Source organism: Orbicella franksi, chromosome 3, assembly GCF_964199315.1.
Source record: "Orbicella franksi chromosome 3, jaOrbFran1.1, whole genome shotgun sequence".
Taxonomy (NCBI): Eukaryota; Metazoa; Cnidaria; class Anthozoa; order Scleractinia; family Merulinidae; genus Orbicella; species Orbicella franksi.
The window spans coordinates 12,852,844-12,872,793 of NC_138147.1; the positions used below are offsets into that span (position 1 = coordinate 12,852,844).

Below are 19,950 nucleotides of genomic sequence, written 5' to 3' on the forward strand. Positions count from 1 at the left end.
ACACTTTCAAGAACTGTAAAAACATCTCATCAGGTAAAATACAAAAAGGCACGTGCAAAAGTTAGTAAATGAACTTATTGCCCAGGTTTCCGGGTTGGTCACTGTTATTTAGCACATCACTTTCCCTTGCCAGGAACCCGCCGGAAGCTGTATGAATGGCTGTTGCAAGACAAATCCTTGTTTGAATGGAGGAACGTGCTCTGAACACTGTGATAATATCACTGTCAAGTTTTCCTGCTCCTGTGTTGCTGGCTTTACTGGCAAAGTGTGCGAGGCGCGGTCATCCTGTGCCACTTTCTTCGCTTTGGACAACTCAGTACAGAATGGAGTGTACGAGATGAGTGATGGTAGCCAGGTGTTTAAAGTGTATTGCGATTTCACCAGCGAGCCAAGCTTCATTTGGACTCTGGTTGAATCCTTTGAACTGATCAAAAGGAGTGCCTTCAGATATGACTTCTTGACGGACATTCCCATAAGGGCAGACGATCCTCAATTCTCTGAGCATCGCTTGCCACTTAGTGCACGAACACATCTTCTCATTGATGCGACACATATCAGAGCCACCTGCGAGTTTAACAAGGGATTTAATTATACTGACTACTTAAGAGGTAAACTTACTGAAATCGAGTTGGTGAGACAGGGAGGACGGTGCACGTTATTTGAACGGATTAATATTCGAGGTAATGAATGTAGGGATTGCAAAGCATTGTATTTTGGTAAATCGGGTGAGCACAACCATATTGCTAGTGCAGAGGGTCAGGAATGCCCCTGCAGTAGCAACTGTGTGACCTGGACAGGCAGTGTGGGCAGCGAGGACAGCTTCGGACTGTTCGCCGGCAGAAACCCGGATCACCGGTGTGTTCGAAATGATCAAGCTACCACGCAATGGTGGCTTGGAGTCCAGGTTTCTCCGTAAGGGGATGTGCGATGATTGTCTGGGGAAGTGTGTAGTTCGGAAAACCAGTGAGGAGGTTGATATCAGCTGACAATGTGACAGCCGTCAGGATAACCACCTTTAGGTAGTAGTGTCTCTGACACCTAGAGCTAGGTGGGATGTCTAAACTCCTGGTATGGTCACGCGTGCCGGAAAGGTCGAAGGCTAGGGGCCACACGAAGAGTGATCCCCTGCCCCCCTGGTTGGAGGTTGGGTGTAAGGCTAGTAACCCTGCCCTGTTATGTGCACATTGATGTAGGCGGGACCATCTTAAATAGCTTATTTGACAGTCGTGTACTCAATAACCATGTTTTTAAGCGCCACTATTGCAACGTCGCGTTGGTGTCGAGGCTTAGTTTTATTTCACAGAATTGTAAAGTGGTCGATTAGAACTTATATAAGTAAAGTCATCCATTCATGTTTCGAAGAATGTCGATCGTAGGTTCTCCATGTCCATTGTTTTGGTACGGACGTTTGATTTTGACTAATCTACGTTTCAAGCCCTCCCGCAAGATTGTTAGGGTAATGAAAAGCCCTTAAGAGTATAAATGACCGTACGTCCAGTAACAAAATCACAATAACTATTCTGCCCAGAAACGAACCGTAACGCTGGCGAAGAAGCTAGAAAGCTCCTTCATTAAATTAACAGAGAGATATTGCAAATATTGACTTATTACATGTATTGCACGTTTATTTCCTAATTTATACAACAACAAAAATAAATTCGATTTCAAAGAGGTGGGCAATATAATCGAAGTTAGAGATTAAGCAACGAGTTCCCTGAAAAAGTATCCAGAATAGCGGTTGAAGATATTACTAAAGATACCGCTGAGAGAGCAAGATTTAAAAACACTAAACGAAATTCTTCGTTTTCACCACAGAGTGTATCACATAGAATTCCTCCTATCGCCTCTTTGATGTACCCCGGTAACATCATAAAAGCTCCGCACAGTGCCCATAATGTCCTGCTGGTGATAGGTGCATAGCCAGGGATCGTGACCGGTGATCTAAAACTTTGGAAACACATTAGCCTAAAGGCTAGTGCATGTTTGTGGAGGAAAAGTACAGCCACTCGTGTTATATTTTTCATAATATGAATTCAAAACAAAATGCAGCACTGGAAAAAAAAAATCAGTGACTTTATCATTGCTTTATAAACGACTCCTTCTTGTACGGGAATGGTAGAGAAAAACACTGGAGGCTGTGAAGCACGTGTCACTCTATGGCGGGAAAACACTGGAAGCTGTGAAACCAGAGCCATTTTATGTCTTCCATTTAGCCGGCGGGACAACACTAGATATACCCGTATAACGCCTTTCCCGCCTTTAGAGTGGCGTACCTTAAAATTCCACGGCTCGGAATAAAGTGGTATAATCCAAAACAAAAGGACTAACCCAGCACAGAGGCCAGGCAGCATACAATTATCAGAATTCAGAATTGTCGGTTGGTAGGGGTGGACTGGCCCTGAGTGTTATTTGTAGAAAACTGCTGCTGTTGTAAGAACCGTCCAACATGAGCAGACTGCTGGCTGTTGGACGCCTGGGCCTGTTGATTGTTCTGTCCTTGGAATGCGAACGACTGCTGCTTTTGCTAAAAAACAAATAATGAAAGAATAAGGAAATGAGAAGGCTTACGTCATTATGAACGTAACAAAGGCAAATATATGAGTTTCTATTTTTTTCCCCACTTGAGACAATCAATGCAAGACAGTTTATGGTCAGTAAGCTAGACGAGACAAGCCGCTGAGACAGGGAGAAAATCACAACATATCATATCGACACACAAGGAAATTAAGCAGGGCCATGCTTCAGCTACAGCCTGTGTTGCGTGAGCTCAGTGAAAGTACAGTTCACACTAAAGGATCATGTCCTGCAATAGGTCACTGATCAATACATTTTATCGTATGTGCACCCTCTGATTTTGTTCCAGCCAAAGGTCCCTGCTACGTTTCCTTGTGTGTCTACGTTTTTACTCTGTCCCTGGGACATGTCTCTGCAACGGGTCCCTTCATGTGCAGGAGCCCTTACTATCGCTGGCATAACCCCGCTTCCTGCATTAACAATGAATTGCTGTGAGCAAGAAGTGACAAGAATGAGCCTGAAAAGTTCGCACAAGCTCAATACGGCATGCTATAAGGATAGAACAACTGATCACACCAGGGAATTTCTTTGTTGTATGACGATATTTTCTCAACTAGTACCATAACGGGTCTATGGAGTAAGGCAAGGAGAAATTGTATATTGACATCTTTAACACCGTCGGGCCTGTTGACAAGAAATAGAAACAACAGCATTTCCAGCTGTGTTCAAAATAAATCTCAAGGTTTAATTTTAAAGGAGCTATGCCACGATATTTTGAGTTATTTTGGTCAGGTACAAAAATACCTTTGGATTGAAAAAAACCTGAAAATATCTGTTTACTAAGATAGAAAAACACCAAAGACATAAAATAAACCATAAAGGAACAAGGATGGTTAGGGATGGAGAAGATTAACACGGATTATTAGCTTGAAACATGTAGGCTAAACTTTTCGACATACGCCACCCGTGACGTAGTTCCTTTAACAGTGAAGATGTCGGAGGATAAAACAAGCACGTGTTGCACGCAAGCTAATAGACTGTATTATTTTAACACAGTAGGCGTCATCAATTAACGTTTTAACCTGCTTTGAAACGTTATTGCTCCATTAGCGTTTAACTTGGAGAAGTATTTTTTTTACAGTAGCATTGTCAGACGAAAACATGCCATGATACGTTTGCTCTTTAAGCAGTGCTTGGAAATTATCATACAGTGTTGGCACGCAACCTCGTGTTCTACGAAGTCCTCGACACCAATGCAGGCGCCCAGTGTTTTCAACCACTATTTTTTTGAGGCCTGAGGAAGTGGGGCGAGAGGAGCATAGGAGAAAAAGCGCCTCTCCGTAACAACCTCCCTACCCGCGTACTTCAAATCCATCAGCGCTTATTTTTAACTAAGGTAAGAGGTACGTAGCCTAATAAGAACTCGTGGGCGCATCATTTCAAATTAATCAGCTGCTAATGCTATTAACCAGTACAAAGTGAGTGTTAGCCGTTAGCTGTTAAGACCTAGGCCGCCAATCACGTGCGTCGATTTGACCCAGGGACCAAATTTTGTGGTGCCCCCAGAGAGTGGAGAGAACTGTCCCTCACAGACAAACACGTGATACGTTACCTGAAACTGTTCAGTCGTGTGCGCAGATACGACGCGCACTCTCTTAGCACTCGGCTGCCCGTTATTGTCCGAGTTCTCTTGCTTGCCCGGGTTAGTCTGGAAGTGTTAAAATGTTGGCCTGGTTCAGCGAGATAAAGGCACTGTGAAATGGAAACACTGTGTACCTCGTCTAACAATGGCCTGTTTCTCAGCAGGAAAGGGAATGTGCTTTGTTAGTGGATGCTACGGCACTACCTAGCGACAAGTGTGTGCTAAGTGTTAGCGTGGGCCAATCCGGCGATATCTTCAGGGTTAATGTTTCTTCTTGCGCGCAGTGTGTGCCGTGCAGTGATAAGACTTGTCACACATGCATTACCTGATAATAGTCGTGTAAGATCACATGCAACTAACAAATAAGCATGCATACCCTACATTCTGGCACCAGATTGCACATTCGCAGAGTTGGCCGATTTCCATTTGAATCGGCACATTGGTCCTAAATTTGACCAATGCTGAATCAGTCTAATTAACATACCTTTTGCAAACACTTTGCAAGAGTTGGTCAAATGCTGAATTAAGGCCATTATTTTGCCAGTCCGATGTCGGGTCAATATAATGTAAATGGGGTATATGCGTAATGCTTACATGTAGGTTCACCCAGTAACATTCCATTACCTTTGCAGCACTGGACTTCGAGTCACTGTCATCATCATTGAGAAATTCTCTTTTAGGATAAGGTATTGTCATCCCGGCAAAGGCACTAAAAGCAACAAAAGGCTGCATCAGAGCTAGACAAGAATACAGCATGCATGCATAAGTATTACAAATAATACTTTGTTCTGTTACTGAAATCTGAAACAAACTCATTCTATTGGGCAAAAATAAAAGCTAAAATAAAACACTTACACTAAAAAAAACTGTTGAAGCAGAACAGCACAGGCACGTTACATGTACATGTATGTCGGAAATGAATGAGTTCTCTTAAGAAATTGCAAACATTTTCTGCAGAGTTATAGAAACACGAGTGGAAGTTTGGGAGAACGAGAAATGCTGTGGGCCGGGAACACGAGTCGATAGCCGAGTGGTTTCACAGTTTTTCGAGTTCTCTAAAACGTTGGTGAGTGGTTTTATATCTCGATGGAATACACAATACAAAATACAATACTTTATTTAGACACGTCACGTCTAAGAGCTGTACAAGCTCGTTCAAAATACGCAAGTGTATTCCTAGAAGAAAAACGAAAATGTTATTTTTTAAAAAATCTCTTTCATTTAGAAAACATAGCAATACAAAGAAAGGACAATCTTTTTTTCTTTCTTAATCAAAATTTTAAGTATGTTTGCTATCTTCATCATTACGTCAAGAACTCTCGCTTGCTCTTTGCTTCTGTCGAGTTATGGAAATACTATTTCAAGCATGCCCATTCTAACAGGGTTGTGCAGATTACATAAATGTATAAAAATACATTTATCCAGGGGTTCTGGTTTATTTTAATTTGCATTTTTATTTCATCTACATGTAGTATTGTCACACGAGGGAACATTACAGCACAGTTTGATTGCAACAATGCAGTTGCTAACAATGCTAAGCTCACAGTAGAAGCCTATGTTACTTACTCAGGTGTTGGTAAAGGATCTTCTTTAAAGTAAGGATCTTGCAAAGCCTGATCCGATGTTATCCTTTTGTTTGGGTCCATCACCAGTAACTTGGAGAGCTTAAAATTAACAAACATATACAAGACACATTGTGTACACCTCCAGTGCTTGTAGCTGACACATTTTTGTCAAAGCTGCATTCTTTTATCAGGGTCTCTGTTCATATCAGGTGCTATTACCTCTGAAAGGGCCACTCATATCTATCTTTCAGGGTCTATCTATTTTTTCAGCTAGCGTTCATGACTTGTCCTTTGTGAAACACAGCTCAGAGGTAATATTAACTACTTATTAACCGAGAGTGAGGTCGTTGCGGGAAAATAGCGATAGCGAGGTCAATATGACATGGTCGAACTTTCAGATTTTCCCTAAAGACCGTTCGAGGTTAATAAGTTACTTATTATAATTTATGGCTTTTTGCTCTGTCTTTGCCGGACTGTAATCTGCCCGTGGGCATTTACGGGAGAATAATGCCCTATATGAAGTTAGCCAATCAGTGCGCGCGTTAGATTGGCGACAAACACAAGCCATATAATAAGAAATTATGATTAAATATAGTGGGAATTAAGCCCCGTTACATGGGTGCCTTCGTCTCCACAGCAGAAACACTCATGGCTGCTGGAAACTTATATACAGGGTACACGTCTATAGAAGTCTAACTGAATTTAAATTCTTACCAGTTGGAATGCTCTACTGTCCTGTTTGACTTTGTGTTTCTCCATGTATTTCCACAAACTAGCATTTACATAGCTGTAAATAAAAGTAAACAAATACACAAAATATACTAAACAATCTGTTTGCTAGGCAATGCACATGGACTGCACACATTTTCAATGTCTTCTATCTACCCTGTTGTCGAACTACATGCAATCTGTCTATTTCAATGGACCATTTTTTTTTTTTGCTTGACAATAAATCATACACTCATACTCAATTTCGTTTGCTTTAAGGCTAACATTTTAAACAACTATAAACGATACTTGACAATTTCGTACTTTACAGGTGTAATGTTTAGCTTATTTTCAACTGTCATCTTTGCGCCTTGAAACTAACTTCACTGCATATGTTACTGTATATAACTCAAGAGTCCTTAAAACACACAGGTTTTCTGGCTTCCATGAGTTTTCCTAACCACTTTAAGTAATTTAATTTTCTGATAAGTTAAATTGTAATTTTCTTTTGTGTGGCAAATAACATCAAAACAAAAAAAAACTTTGTATAATACACGTACGTGATATGTAATACAAAGTCACATCTCAGTGTTGGACTGGACAACACCCAGTTTTGTTATAGTCTGTACATTTCATGTACTACATTAATATACACAGTATTTCTGTACTTTGAGGAAAAATGTAATTATAAACAATTATTGGCTAAGGTTTTTGTGATATCCAGAATAATCAAGGTCGAGGTAGGGGTTATAAGCCGAAGCTGAAGGCTGAGGCTGATAACCCTTTCCGAGACCTTGATTATTCTGGATATCACAAAAACCGAATCTAATAATTGTGTTATTGTACATTGAACGAAAAAAAATGGAAGTCATGTTTTTGCTTCTTCACTGACGGCAAGCAACACAAAGCGCGCGAACTTGACATGATTACCCGTGACCTTGAGTGTCCTTGACATGATTATTGTATAATCTGCAGAGATGACGTCACAGACGCTGATTTTGAAAATTCACAGTTTGCTTTTGACCAATCAGAAAAGAGATGGTGAGTTCAATGTACAGTAATATAATGTATTGGTGTAGATGCACATATATATGAGTATTACAACATATGAGTATAATTAACAAATAAAATTCTAATGTGGCTCTGAGCCTTAGGGGACTAAAACAAAGGAAATTACTTTGAAGTTGACGCACAAATTAACAATTTCTTTTGTTTTAGTCTCTTAAGCCTCCGGAAGAATTTGATCTATTGAAACTAGCATAAAAATAGTCCATACTTTGCTTTTCTGAAGTCTTTCTGAAGGGTGCCATGTTCTGGCATCTTCTTGATATCCTCCCAGTCTTTCTCTGAAAACAAACAAACAAGTCAAGGGAGGAAAGTAAAGTTGCAATGCTACGCAAAACTACATACAGGTATACACATGTATGCTGTATTACTGAATGAATTATGACTAGTTTCATTAAAATCGATGAGAGAAAGAACAAGGTTACTAAATACCTAATCAATAAGACTTCTACTTAACATTCATGGTACAAGTACATGCACGTACATTTTGTAAGCTGCAAGCAAATATATGTAGAAAGATCTTAAATTGAACTGTGGAGGAAGATGTAAAGACATTGATTCAATGATCACTGAAGTGATGTGTGTAGTTGTGTACATAACTGTGATGATTACTGGGATGTCAGTCTTTATGCTACTATTCGCAACATTAATAATAATAACTTTATTTAAGGGTCAAATGTATTTAGCACTCTTGTGCTAATTGAGGACACTGTAAATAAACAAACAAATATTACAAATAGAACACAATTTATTAAGAATCCCAACTGGTGAAAAGGACCACACATTGGTGAAAAGGACCAAAAAGCAATTCAGTTTGTTATTTCTGGTGAATGAAATTGTGCATGTTTGCAACTGTTTTGTATGCTTTACTCAGCATGTCCTTTATGAAAATGAAAGTTTGTACAGTATTAATAAGTTCTGAAGCCAAAGCCATGTACCACTGTACATGCAAACACGGATAAAGTCAAAAAAAAAAAAAGGCTGCCCCAGAGCAAGTCAATTTTAATCCAGCTCAGTACTATTTAATACTAGATACATGTATCACATACACATGTACCCACTGTACAAATTGTATCATTTGAAACATGCATTAAATTTATATGGGAACTTGTAACAGGGGTTCTTGACACCTAATATCTATTAATCTAATATATCTATTTATTAATTTAATAGATATATATATTTTCCAACTGGCAGGTAGAAAGACAAAAGGACATAGGTCCCCTACAAGGCACCAGGCTCTCTGGTTTTCCTCCCTCCACAAAAACCAACACTCCAAATTCAAATTCGACTGGTCAGGATAGAAGACCTGCATGAAAACCAGCTAAGGTTGATGTGGCTTCCTCTCTGATACGTGTTGGCTTTTAAATCTATGACAGGTCAAGTACCAAACTACCTCAGTTCAAATTTTATCTCCAGAGGAAACATTAGCAGTCAGGCGACTAGATCATATACCCACAGGGCTCGTACCCTTTTTCAGAAACAAATTTCGAGGACTTTTCCAGGACTTTTCCAGGACTCAGATTGATTTTTCCAAGACTCTAAAATTCACATTAACCCTTTCACTCCCAAGATCTTAATGTTAATTCTCCTTACTGTCTGCCATACATTTCATACTTTTTTACTTGAGTTTAACAGATTTCCAGAACTTTCCAGGACCAGTAGCCCTTTTCCAGGACTTTCCAGTCCTGGAAAATGCCACAATAAAATTGCAGGACTTTCCAGGTTTTCCAGGACCCATACCAACCCTGTACCCAGCTTAATATGCCACTTTTTAAAACCAATTCGGGACAGAGATCTTTTTATTACAGAACTGTAACTTTGTGGAATGTCTTAAAACAAACCCCATTTTAAATTAAGTGAATCCCTTGTCATTTTTAAACATAAAACATAAAATGAAAGCCTTCCTCTTAAATCAATTTTTAACTTCTTCAATAATTGTTTATCGATAATCTTTGAGTATTTGTTTTTTTTAATATTATCTTTATCATTGTCTCCGAAAAGCCCCCATGGGGAGTTGAAATAAAATTTGTATTGTATTGTGTATTACACTATATAATTTATTTTATTTTTATTGTTTATTGAAGGCTGTACTACATGTACCTAATCATCCCAAGTTAAACACTTGATTTAACAAGACCTAAACCACAATAGATTAAGAAAAGATAACAATAGGATTAGCACTAACATGCTTGCAGGGGATTATTGCAGCAATTTTGTACATGTATGTTCAGATATTGTCTGCATCAAAGGCGTTACTGACGAATCGCATCAATCTAAAAATGTACGTATATACCTACTTGTACACCTGCCATCACATCAGTCTAACAAGAAGGTTATCTTATGTCAGACATCACTGCAGCACATGAAACTCACCTTGTGGAAATCCCATTACGTTGAATATCCTATCAAGCTGTTCATGGTGATAAGGATTGCTAGTTTTGATATCCTCTTGACGGCAATGAAATATGGGTTCACATGTTAATAGCTCTGCAAAAATACAACCTATAGCCCATATATCTGTGAATAAAAGTAAAGAATTTATAATAAGGATAAGAACTGATGACATTTTAAGGGGAACCTTTGATTAATGTTTTCAGCAGGATGGCAACTAGTTTTCACAGGCAGGCAAAACTATTTAAACTGAACTTCTTTACAAGAAAAACTTTCCACTCAATGGTCAAACCAGGCAGTTAAAATCGTCCTTGCAGCCGGTCAATTTGCCCAGTGCCCGGCCTTTGATGAAACCTCTGTGATGTACGTGTACATAATGAGCATACACGCATCTCATTAAGGAGAATCAGCAGTGTCCCTCTAAGCATGTAAAATAAATACAAGTTTGTATCCATCTACATTATGCTTCTGTTATAACTGTTACTTCAGTTCAGTGTTAATACAACTTAATTTGTACACGACATTTATGATAAAATCTACAAAGATATACATGTACATGTACATGTAATGTACACACAGTCATGCAGCTTTAATAAGATGATTCAGTTGCATATAATTTATACATGTACACATGTACATTTAGAAGTACATTGTGCAAAAATAAACTAAAAATATTAACAGTACTCATACCTATGGCTTTTGTGTAATGTCTAGCACCAAGAAGTAACTCAGGTGCTCTGTACCAAAATGTCACCACAACTGGATCCAGATCAGCAAGAGGCTTTAATGGAGCATTGAACAGCCTGGCAAATCCCATGTCAGCTGCAGAAATCAAACAACACTACATCAAAAATCATCAAGTACAGCTATTTCCTTCTTTATCAGAATTGCGCTAAACAATAAGCATTTTACGTGTATAGTATTGTACTTGCTGCCAATCAACAACAATTTTAATTATCATAATAATTCAAATTAGCACCCATCGTGCTAATTACTTGGGCTTTCCAAAGGAAACGCCCGAGTTGAAATTCTGGCTTCGTTTTTTTGTTGTTGTTGTTCAGTTGCAAATCACAGTCAAGTCCTTAACATGCACGTGCAATGTTATTATGCTGCTGACCAAAAGGAGCACGGCCTCTGGAGATGAGAATGATACTTCTTCAGGACTTAAAATGAAAAGGAGAACACAAGTAACTGTTTAGGTGGCCCAAGAATGGAAAATCAAGGTGTACAGAATGCTCACACCTTTATGGTGAAGAATTTTATTTCCTTTAACTGTCGCGATAACACAACAACACAAACACAACAGTATTTTTACAAGTTGGATTTCTGTGTATTTAATCAGTTCGGTGACCTCCACAGTTTGATTGTTTAATAGTTTATTCGTTTCATTCAAATATATTTTTTGGAGTTTTACTCAGCTACTAAAGAATTCCTGAGAAAAGAACTAAGTGGGTTCTAATTTAACACAGTTGACATCACAGGTGGCCCTTTCTACCTGTATTTTCAAAGCATTCTACACAATTTTCGAAGCATTCTCATGCATTGTCTTATAAACAGCTAAAATTGTAACGCAATCGCCAACAGCATAATGTCACGTATTAATCGTGCCACCTGTGTTGACATACGATTTATCTCAAAATAATTGGCTTGTTGACTTACGACTTTCATCTTTCTTTCACTGCACTGTATTATTTCGTCGCTCAGGGAAGAAATAATCTGATTTCATGTTTTTAATGGAAATTCTGTTGTATTCGGTTTTGTTTTGTCCTCCAAAGTCAATAATTAACTCATTTTTGCGTATTCAATATTCTCATTTTTTATCATGCAGCAGAGAAAAAATAAGCTTATCATTTCTTATTTTCTTATCAGCTTTACACATCAAGTTGAGTTCTTTTTGTTGATTTTTTTTTAATATTTTGGCCCTTCATTTATTCAACTTTAAATAAGCGGTGTCTTGAATACTGCGCATATGGTTTATTCTTGTGCTTATGCTTGCTCTGAAATATTTCAAAAAAAAAGCCAGGGAATTAGGGGTGGGCCGCATGAAATTTTATGCAGGTGTCAATGGGTTGAAAAACAAACAAACAAACAAACAAAACAAAACAAAACAAAAAAACCCCTGGCATTCCAAATTTTTACAAAGTCAACTCACACGTCCAGGTCACAACTTTGCTAGTTCATAAGGAATGAGGCGGTAATGACATGAAAGTGTCGTGTTGTTCTAAAAAATCCCGAGTTCACGCAGACATGCGTCTTGTTTCCTTTTAAATAGTTGACTCATTAGAACTGTAAAAATAGAGGCTCTGATAGTCATAATATTTAGATCAGAAAGCCGACTTCATAATTTTTTCTTCTAATCAGTAGAATTATTCTTTGTCAATGTCTTGAAAGTTAATTTTGTTATGGGGTTGCTTATTGGAAGGGGGCACTTACGAAATATTGGAATAGGGGCACTTATTAACAACGGCACACAATGGGAAGACCTTATTAGAAAGGGGGTGTCTAAATCAAATCATTAGGGTAAGAATAATTTTGACAACTTTCAATGATTGATTGTTCGAAAATGTGACGAACAAACTGAAATACTGTACCTTAAAGAAGACAAATTTGATACTTGAAATGTTATTGTAACTCCAATGTAGACCAAACTTCCAAGTACCACTCAAATGTTTAAATTCTTCCTGACTACATGTACATGTACATGTACATTAGCACATGCAAATGAACTGCATGTAAACTATAAAAATTATCTAACATTTGAACTAAAAAATATCCATTTCAACAACTAACCAATTTTTACTCTTCCTTTCTCTGGTCCCTCACCCATGACAAGTATGTTTGCTGGTTTCTAAATAAAAAGACGTACAGCAAAAAAACTGTCAGCTCACATTTATACGTGCGCATCTGTATGTACAGCTGTACATTCTTGCAGAGTGGTCTGCATTCAAGCCTTGGAAAGAAAGATGCATTTTCTGGAGCAAGACACTTTTACATGAAGGTACATGTATATTTAAATGGGTATAAAAATTGTCTATTTTAATGCTCAGGAATAAGCCATCAATGAATTAGCATCCAATACAGGGTGGGGGGAGGGGGAGGGGGGAGGGGGGAGAAAAACCCCTAGTCACTTAATGCTACAGAAGCTGTATTGGCCACTTGCCTATTGCAGGCTTTAACTACATGACAGTTGTACATGTAGCTATTACTGACACAACATTCTGAAACTTGCCAAGTTGAAACAAAGGGAATTTACGACCATGACAGTGGAATTGATTATCACAAAATTTGATGATTTTGTTTCCTGTTCCCTCTTATATTTCAACAACAACAAGAACAACAGCAACAACAACATCTTTATGTTTCTCAAGATGAATATAAATATTATAACACTTTTAGTTTATTTCATATACGTAGCAAGTATGTTTTAGATGAGGTAACTGTTTCCAGTGAGGTGAGATACCAAAAACTCAAAACACTGTTTCATCACATTTACACAATTTGACAAAATTTAAATAATGGCACCTGTCAAACTTTCAGCTCTCTCCTCTGTGCTTGGAAATGTGATGGCAAAGCATTGCCAGTATGTACAGGTATTTGTCATATTGTTATATAATAAAATGGTGCTTTACCATAATTTCAAGCAGATCTAATATAGATCTAGACTAAAGGCAATACAACTGGTACACATGCTTAACTCACCAAGTCTCTATGTAGCACCCAGTTGGAATGAAGGTAGTGGATGCCATCCAGGATCTGATAAAGCAAAGACTTCACCATTCCTTTTGGAACAGGGACAGCTTTCTTTTGGGCTTTAGAGGCTCGGTGATATTTGATAATGTGCTACATGAGAGGAATAGGCAATTTTCATAGTTAAGTACATGTAGGTGTATTTAATTTAATAGTAATGCAAAATTCACAAGGCCAGTATATGAGCTGCAGCACATCCTAACTTTGAATCTGAAACTGAAATCTAGAAAATTATTTAATAGCTTGCATCTGGGAATGTCTTGTTCTGGAAGATGCTTGCTATTGATGTTTCTTTGTTTTTGTATTCAAATAAAAGCACCAAAATTTTGCAGCACGACTACTCAAACCAAGCCACTTTCATGTGGCTCTCTCGTGTTGGCAAGAAATAAGGGTCTGTTTGACATGAAAATTAATTAACTTAAAGAGAGTCGCTTGCGTTTTGCTTGCTAGTTATTGCTAGTAATACTGCTGTTATTGGACCTAGCCTTGGCTGGTAAAAAAAAAATTTGGCTAATAACATTTAAGTGGTCATTAGCCACTAGGCTAGTAAGTTGAAAAGTTAGTGTCAAGCGCTGACTCTTTTTCATGCCAACCCTCAATTCTAACCCAGAGTATATCATTGTTGCTGTCATAACATTGTTGACGTATCCTGAGTGTAGCTTCAGCAGTATGAAGAGATTGAAAACTCCTTAACAAAGTATCATAAAAGACAGAAGATTGAGCTCTTTAGCAATTCTGCACATTCACAAGCACATGGAAGTTGACACTGATAATGTTATAACAGAGTGACAGTAATGCCTGTATGAAGGGTAGACGTTTTGCCCTTTAAACCCTCTGTTTATACTGTTGTTTTACCCCCTGTTTTTGTAGCTTGCCGAAAACTCTAGAGATGTGTAAAATAAACAACTAATCAGTGCATTTTCCCCCGCATTTGCTTACTGAAATGTCCCTCAGAAATTGCAGGATATGGCATTTCCGAGACCCCAGATTTCAAAATTTTCTGGAGGAGCATGCCCAGATCCCCCTAGTTTGCAACGCCTTTGGCGCTTGAAATTATTTTTCTTCTTGTGCGTAGACCTTCAAAATCTCAGGCTACGCCCCTGAAATCAGGGCCACTGTACAGTTACATGTGTAAAATGTACATTCTAGGAAAATGTAAATCTATCAATCCCATGCAGTTCTGGTCTTAAAGAAAAGGCATCATGTAGGGCAACTGGTAGGTCGTGGAAAAAAAAGTCAAATTTTGCGGGATTTTCAGGGACGAATTCGCGAAAAAAAGGCCGATTTCGCAGGAATTTTGCAGGAATTTTCAAGGCTACGTGACTGAAAAATGATCAGTAAAAAACGGCAGATTTTGCAGGAGTGTTCTGGGCAAATTTCACTGGAAAGCAATTGGTTTTGTGCTGATTTGAGGAGAGTTTTTAATGAAACTAAACACTCTTAGAACATTTACTCAGGCTTCGTACCGCAATATAAAATTGCACTTTACAAAGCTTGTTGAACACAATAAAAACAGATTAAATAAGAAAAACAGGATATTTAAAACACAAGAGTTATGCTTAGATGTTTACTATTCAAGTTGCTTCATTGAATATCTTCTTTATCCAATTGCATGTTGTTTGCCTCATCTTCGAAGTTCTGTTCTATTTAGGTTTTGCTTTATGTTTGACCACGAGGCAGGTGACCACGAGGTTATTTTTAACAGAAAACATTATTTGCTCTTTTAACAACAGTGCGCTCTAGAAATGCGCCAATGACAAAGCTTTTTACATCGTGGCTGCTGCCCAGTTTTTTGCAACATTAATCTAAGAACACCTGGCAGTTTTGGGATGTTGTTTACTCATTGAAGTGACGAAGTTTCAAGGTAATTTAGCAAGTTTACAGCAAGTAAGCAGCCCCAACAGCCAAGATAACTTTCAAACATGTTGTGCCGACGAGTATTTGGTATGATTTCTAGCGAATTTTGTGGGATTTCGCAGATTTACTTGAAATTTGCGGCTCTGCAACTGCGCGAAATATCAGAAGCCCTGATCATGTTAACTCAACACATTTTTGTTTTCAAATCACATACACAATTCAACAATCTAATACATGTATGTATGTGCACTGTAATTCAAATAATCATGATGTTGAGGAGATGAACGAAGACCTCCTCGGTGTGCGCAACTGGTGCTTCAGAAATCGGCTATTACTAAATCCAGACAAGACGAAATTAATTGTTTTCGGGAGCCGACAGATGACTTCGAAGCTCCATGATTTTCATTTGTCTTTGCTGGGAAAAGACATCTCCCCAGTACAATCAGCCAAAGATCTCGGCGTGATTTTGGATTCGAACTTGACATTTGATGATCATATTAAGACCACAGTATCGGAATGTATTGCACGCCTCGCGCAAATTAGCCGTGTCAAACACTGTCTTGACAGAACGTCGTTGTCAACCGTGATAAATGCCTTGGTTTTCAGTAAGTTGTACTACTGCTCGAACGTCTGGGCAAATACCACAGAGAAAAATATAAGGAAATTACAGGCTGTGCAGAACTACGCATGTCGAATCGTTAGTGGCGCGAGAAAGTACGATCATGTAACTCCCCACTTAAAAAGTTTGTCTTGGTTACCCGTTAAGGACCAACTATACTACCGCCAAGCTACCATGGCTTTTAAATGCATTTCCGGACACGCCCCCAAATATCTGACGTCACAATTCATTACCCGCGAGCAAGTTACCAAGCGTACAACTAGGAGTGGCCAAAAGCTTGATATACCTTTTTTTAAAACAGCCTCAGGACAAAGAACATTTTATTACAGAACTATTGGACTTTGGAACAATTTAGACCCCTTTTTAAAATCAAGCTGTTCAGTTCAAGTTTTTAAACGTATCTTAAAGAATAAGCTTTTAGACAATTTTGTAAATACTCCCTAAACTTCATTTATTTTTAGTATTTTTCGCGTCTACAAAGTTTAGATAATGTTGTAAATGTTTTTTTTTTTTTTTTTTTTTTTTTTTAAATTAGATGAATTTTGATTGTGTAGTTATTAGTAACTTAGTAATTTAAGTAATTGTTCCTGAAAAGCCCCATTGGGGAGGTAACAATAAAGTATGTATGTATGTATGTACAGTGTAAATGCTAAACGCTTCACTTTAAATACCTTGTACTGTTTTTCTTACAAAACTTTACAAGAGTTTTACATGATCACAAATTTAGGTTTAATACACAAATTTCTCCTTGACAAGTAACTACTCACCCAGAGATCATGCTCTGCAAAATCAAAAAGGAGCCAAACTTTGCGATCAGCATGAGAAAGGAACACACGTTGTAATGCAATCACATTTGGGTGCTTCAGTTCCCTCAGAAGCTAACAAAAGAGAGTGCAAAAAGAATTATTTTAATAACAAGTTCAGTGCATACTTGTAAACTGTATATACTGTAGTTAGATTTAGTGATAGACATGTACATTGTAACAACTAATTACATTCATTTGTAGATCACTTAAACTTGCAAAGTAAATATAAACATGACAAGGCTTCAGTCCACTTTAAACATAAAAGGCAACATCGATTTCAATCTTGAGCTTTTCCACTGCCACTTACAGGACATAATTTTATTAGACTAAATCTCAAAATTGTTTTCTACTTCCTCAGAACCAAGGGAGAAGTCTGCTTATAGGAAATTATGTATTAACTACAGTTCAGTGAGGAAACTACCAATGAGTGAAATTCCTTAGTGCATGTACAGTATGACTTTCAAAGCTCAACATTCACTATATTCTTCTTCATCACTGCACACGATGCTTTCCATATATAATTATTTTACTGATCCTATCAGAATGCCAGATATCCATACAGTACATTGTACATGTAGGTGACATGTCTGATCACTTTGCAAATTAAAGTGCAGTCTATATGAAGCTCACAGCCAGAAGATATGACAAAATTTTGAAGCAAGCATTATTATTAATTATATGTAGTTAAAAATGTAAGAATCCACACTGAAGATCTTCAACATAATACACCCATCAATGTTAAGCTGCAGGGTTTGGGGGTGGGCTATCCATGGGAAATTGACTTGGTACTGAGCCTTCCTTTGTGTTAGGAATTCAGTTGATGAATCCTGTCTGTCTGACAGAAATAAGTTACCTGAGGGGTAGAAATTTGGCATTTACTTGGCATCCATGGGTCAGGAATTTGACTCTGGCTTCTTTGAAAATGTCAAATTCCCTAGGTCAGCCCACCCACCCCTAACCCTGGGGCTTAAACATGAAACAAGCCTATATAACAAGGCCAAGGTATTCAGCCTGCCAATCACAAATCCCAATGGGTGACCAATGCTCCCATTTAATGGTTTATTCACTCGGGTCTAATTTTAGTGCATACCAAGTTGCCACAACTTTCTGGAGAGTGGTTGGGTGTAATTTTCTGTTTTGTTTTAGAAGTAATCAATACCTTTTGAACTAAACGAACAATAGCTTCAGGAGAAGATTTTAGAAAGATAATTGATTTTCTTATTATTATTATTTCACCTTTGTAATTTTGTTTTTCCACCTGCAAAAGCATATCATATGTTTTCACGCTGTTTACTCAAACAAACCCATATAAGCTCATGTAAGGGAGTACCTCCCTTCCCCCTGGGCTGATCATCTAGTAAATGGCCCAGCTCAGAAGCTTTGTAATCTGGATGGTCTTTTGCCAGCCTTAGGTTTGATTCAGTCAGATGCAAGAGATGAAATTAATTAAAGAAAACTAAGCCAGGAGTTCTTGGTATGATTTATACACCTGTCAAAAATTATACTATCAGAACTATCCGTAATTAAAAATGCTTAAAACTGTAAAGTATTTTAATAGGTAAAAAGAGGTTACGTGGCAAATTTCTTTTTTTTTTTTTTTTTTTTTTTTTTTTTTTGTACCGACGGTACTTAATTAAATTACGAACAAACATAAGCTAAGACTTAAGCAAAAAGTTCGAAAAAAAATACTAAAGATCTGTTAAGCTTAGGCTTACATGTTATTGTACATGTTTAACTTATTTAAGCTTAAATTTATTCGTATACTTTAAAATGTGATAATTCCCTATACTTACTGCTATCTCGCGGCATGCTGACATCGAGATACCGGTCCCTTCAATCTGCTTGAGAGCGAAGTATTTCCCATTTGGACTTCGATGAAAAATAAATAAAAACACAGAACATTGAGTGACAATAAGCGCGGAAGCTACATGCACACAATCGAACGAGTTCAACAGAACTGTATTTCACACACCAGTCTTTTTGTTTAGCCTTGTAAACATGTCCATAAGTTCCTCGGCCTACTTTGCAGCCTTCAAAGTCAAATTTATCTTCAACTCGTTCCCTTTGCTCGTTGGATTTAAGTTTGAATTCAAAATCCATGACAAGAAAACAAAGCCTTCTTTCAGGAACCGGCCGCCATGTTGAATTGACGATCACCCTCGTCTTGGTGACCGCTAGTTTCCAGTCTCCGCCTCAGCGTGGGGCTTTCGGTCGGTGGGCCAGCGGACGAAAGAAACGTGGAATGACAGCTCCTTTTCACTAACACGATTGATTACAGACCCCAATATTATAGCACCTGTGTTCCGTTTTGTCAACAAAGGCATACACGAAGTAAAAGGTTTTAAATGGTAACGATTGTAGTCTTTGGAAGGGAGCGAAAAACATTCGAAACACCGTACCGACAGAGAGAAAATTAACTACTATGCGATTCAATCGAGCTCTACCCTCCTTTAAACTTGCAGGACATCTAAGGGTTTTTTTCCCTTCGTGGTTTAATGAAAGTCCTTTGTGTCCATTTCTCTTAACTACATAACGTGCGAAAATGAATGAGATCCACCACCCACTGAGACAGTTTACTAGTGAACATTTGCCTTTTTTGGGTAACAATAACAAACAAGGAATAAAACACAAATAGCGGTGATAAACATATTAAACTTACGCATTTTAATAACTTGACGTTTCGTATGCTACGCAACATATATTTTCAAAAGTGGAATAAAGACCGTTACAATTTTTGAAAACTATATATGAAATGTAAATAAGGAGTCTTATTTACATTTCATATGTAGTTTTCAAAAATTGTAACGGTCTTTATTCCACTTTTGAAAATGTATGTTGCCTAGCATACGAAACGTCAAGTTATTAAAATGCGTAAGTTTAATATGTTTATCACCGCTATTTGTGTTTTATTCCTCGTTAAACTACGATGGCCCAAGAACAAAAGCCTTTAATAACAAACAAAAATAAAAAAAAAAAAAAGCAATAGAATTTACTGTGTAGTAAACTTAGCTATATTTGAGGTGTGACATCACA

General features: G+C 37.8%; 1 protein-coding gene across 2 annotated transcripts; it reads right to left on the minus strand.

The window, feature by feature from the left end:
• Positions 1 to 1,599: 1,599 nt before the first annotated feature.
• Positions 1,600 to 19,094, minus strand: LOC145481326 (cyclin-dependent kinase 8-like). 2 transcript variants are annotated; one of them, XM_081459796.1, is made up of 13 exons: positions 18,890 to 19,094; positions 18,711 to 18,786; positions 16,879 to 16,989; positions 13,588 to 13,728; positions 12,679 to 12,736; positions 10,579 to 10,710; positions 9,871 to 10,014; positions 7,706 to 7,775; positions 6,436 to 6,508; positions 5,723 to 5,820; positions 4,781 to 4,865; positions 4,127 to 4,222; positions 1,600 to 2,524 (listed from the first exon to the last, which is right to left on the minus strand). In XM_081459796.1, exons 1-13 carry the CDS (start codon positions 19,015 to 19,017, stop codon positions 2,366 to 2,368), a joined length of 1,371 nt encoding a protein of 456 aa, XP_081315922.1. In that variant the 5' UTR covers positions 19,018 to 19,094; the 3' UTR covers positions 1,600 to 2,365. The 2 variants fall into 2 exon arrangements, with proteins under 2 accessions (XP_081315922.1, XP_081315923.1); XM_081459797.1 differs by lacking the exon at positions 4,127 to 4,222 and having other exon boundaries at positions 18,890 to 19,093.
• Between the last annotated feature and the right edge of the window lie 856 nt (positions 19,095 to 19,950).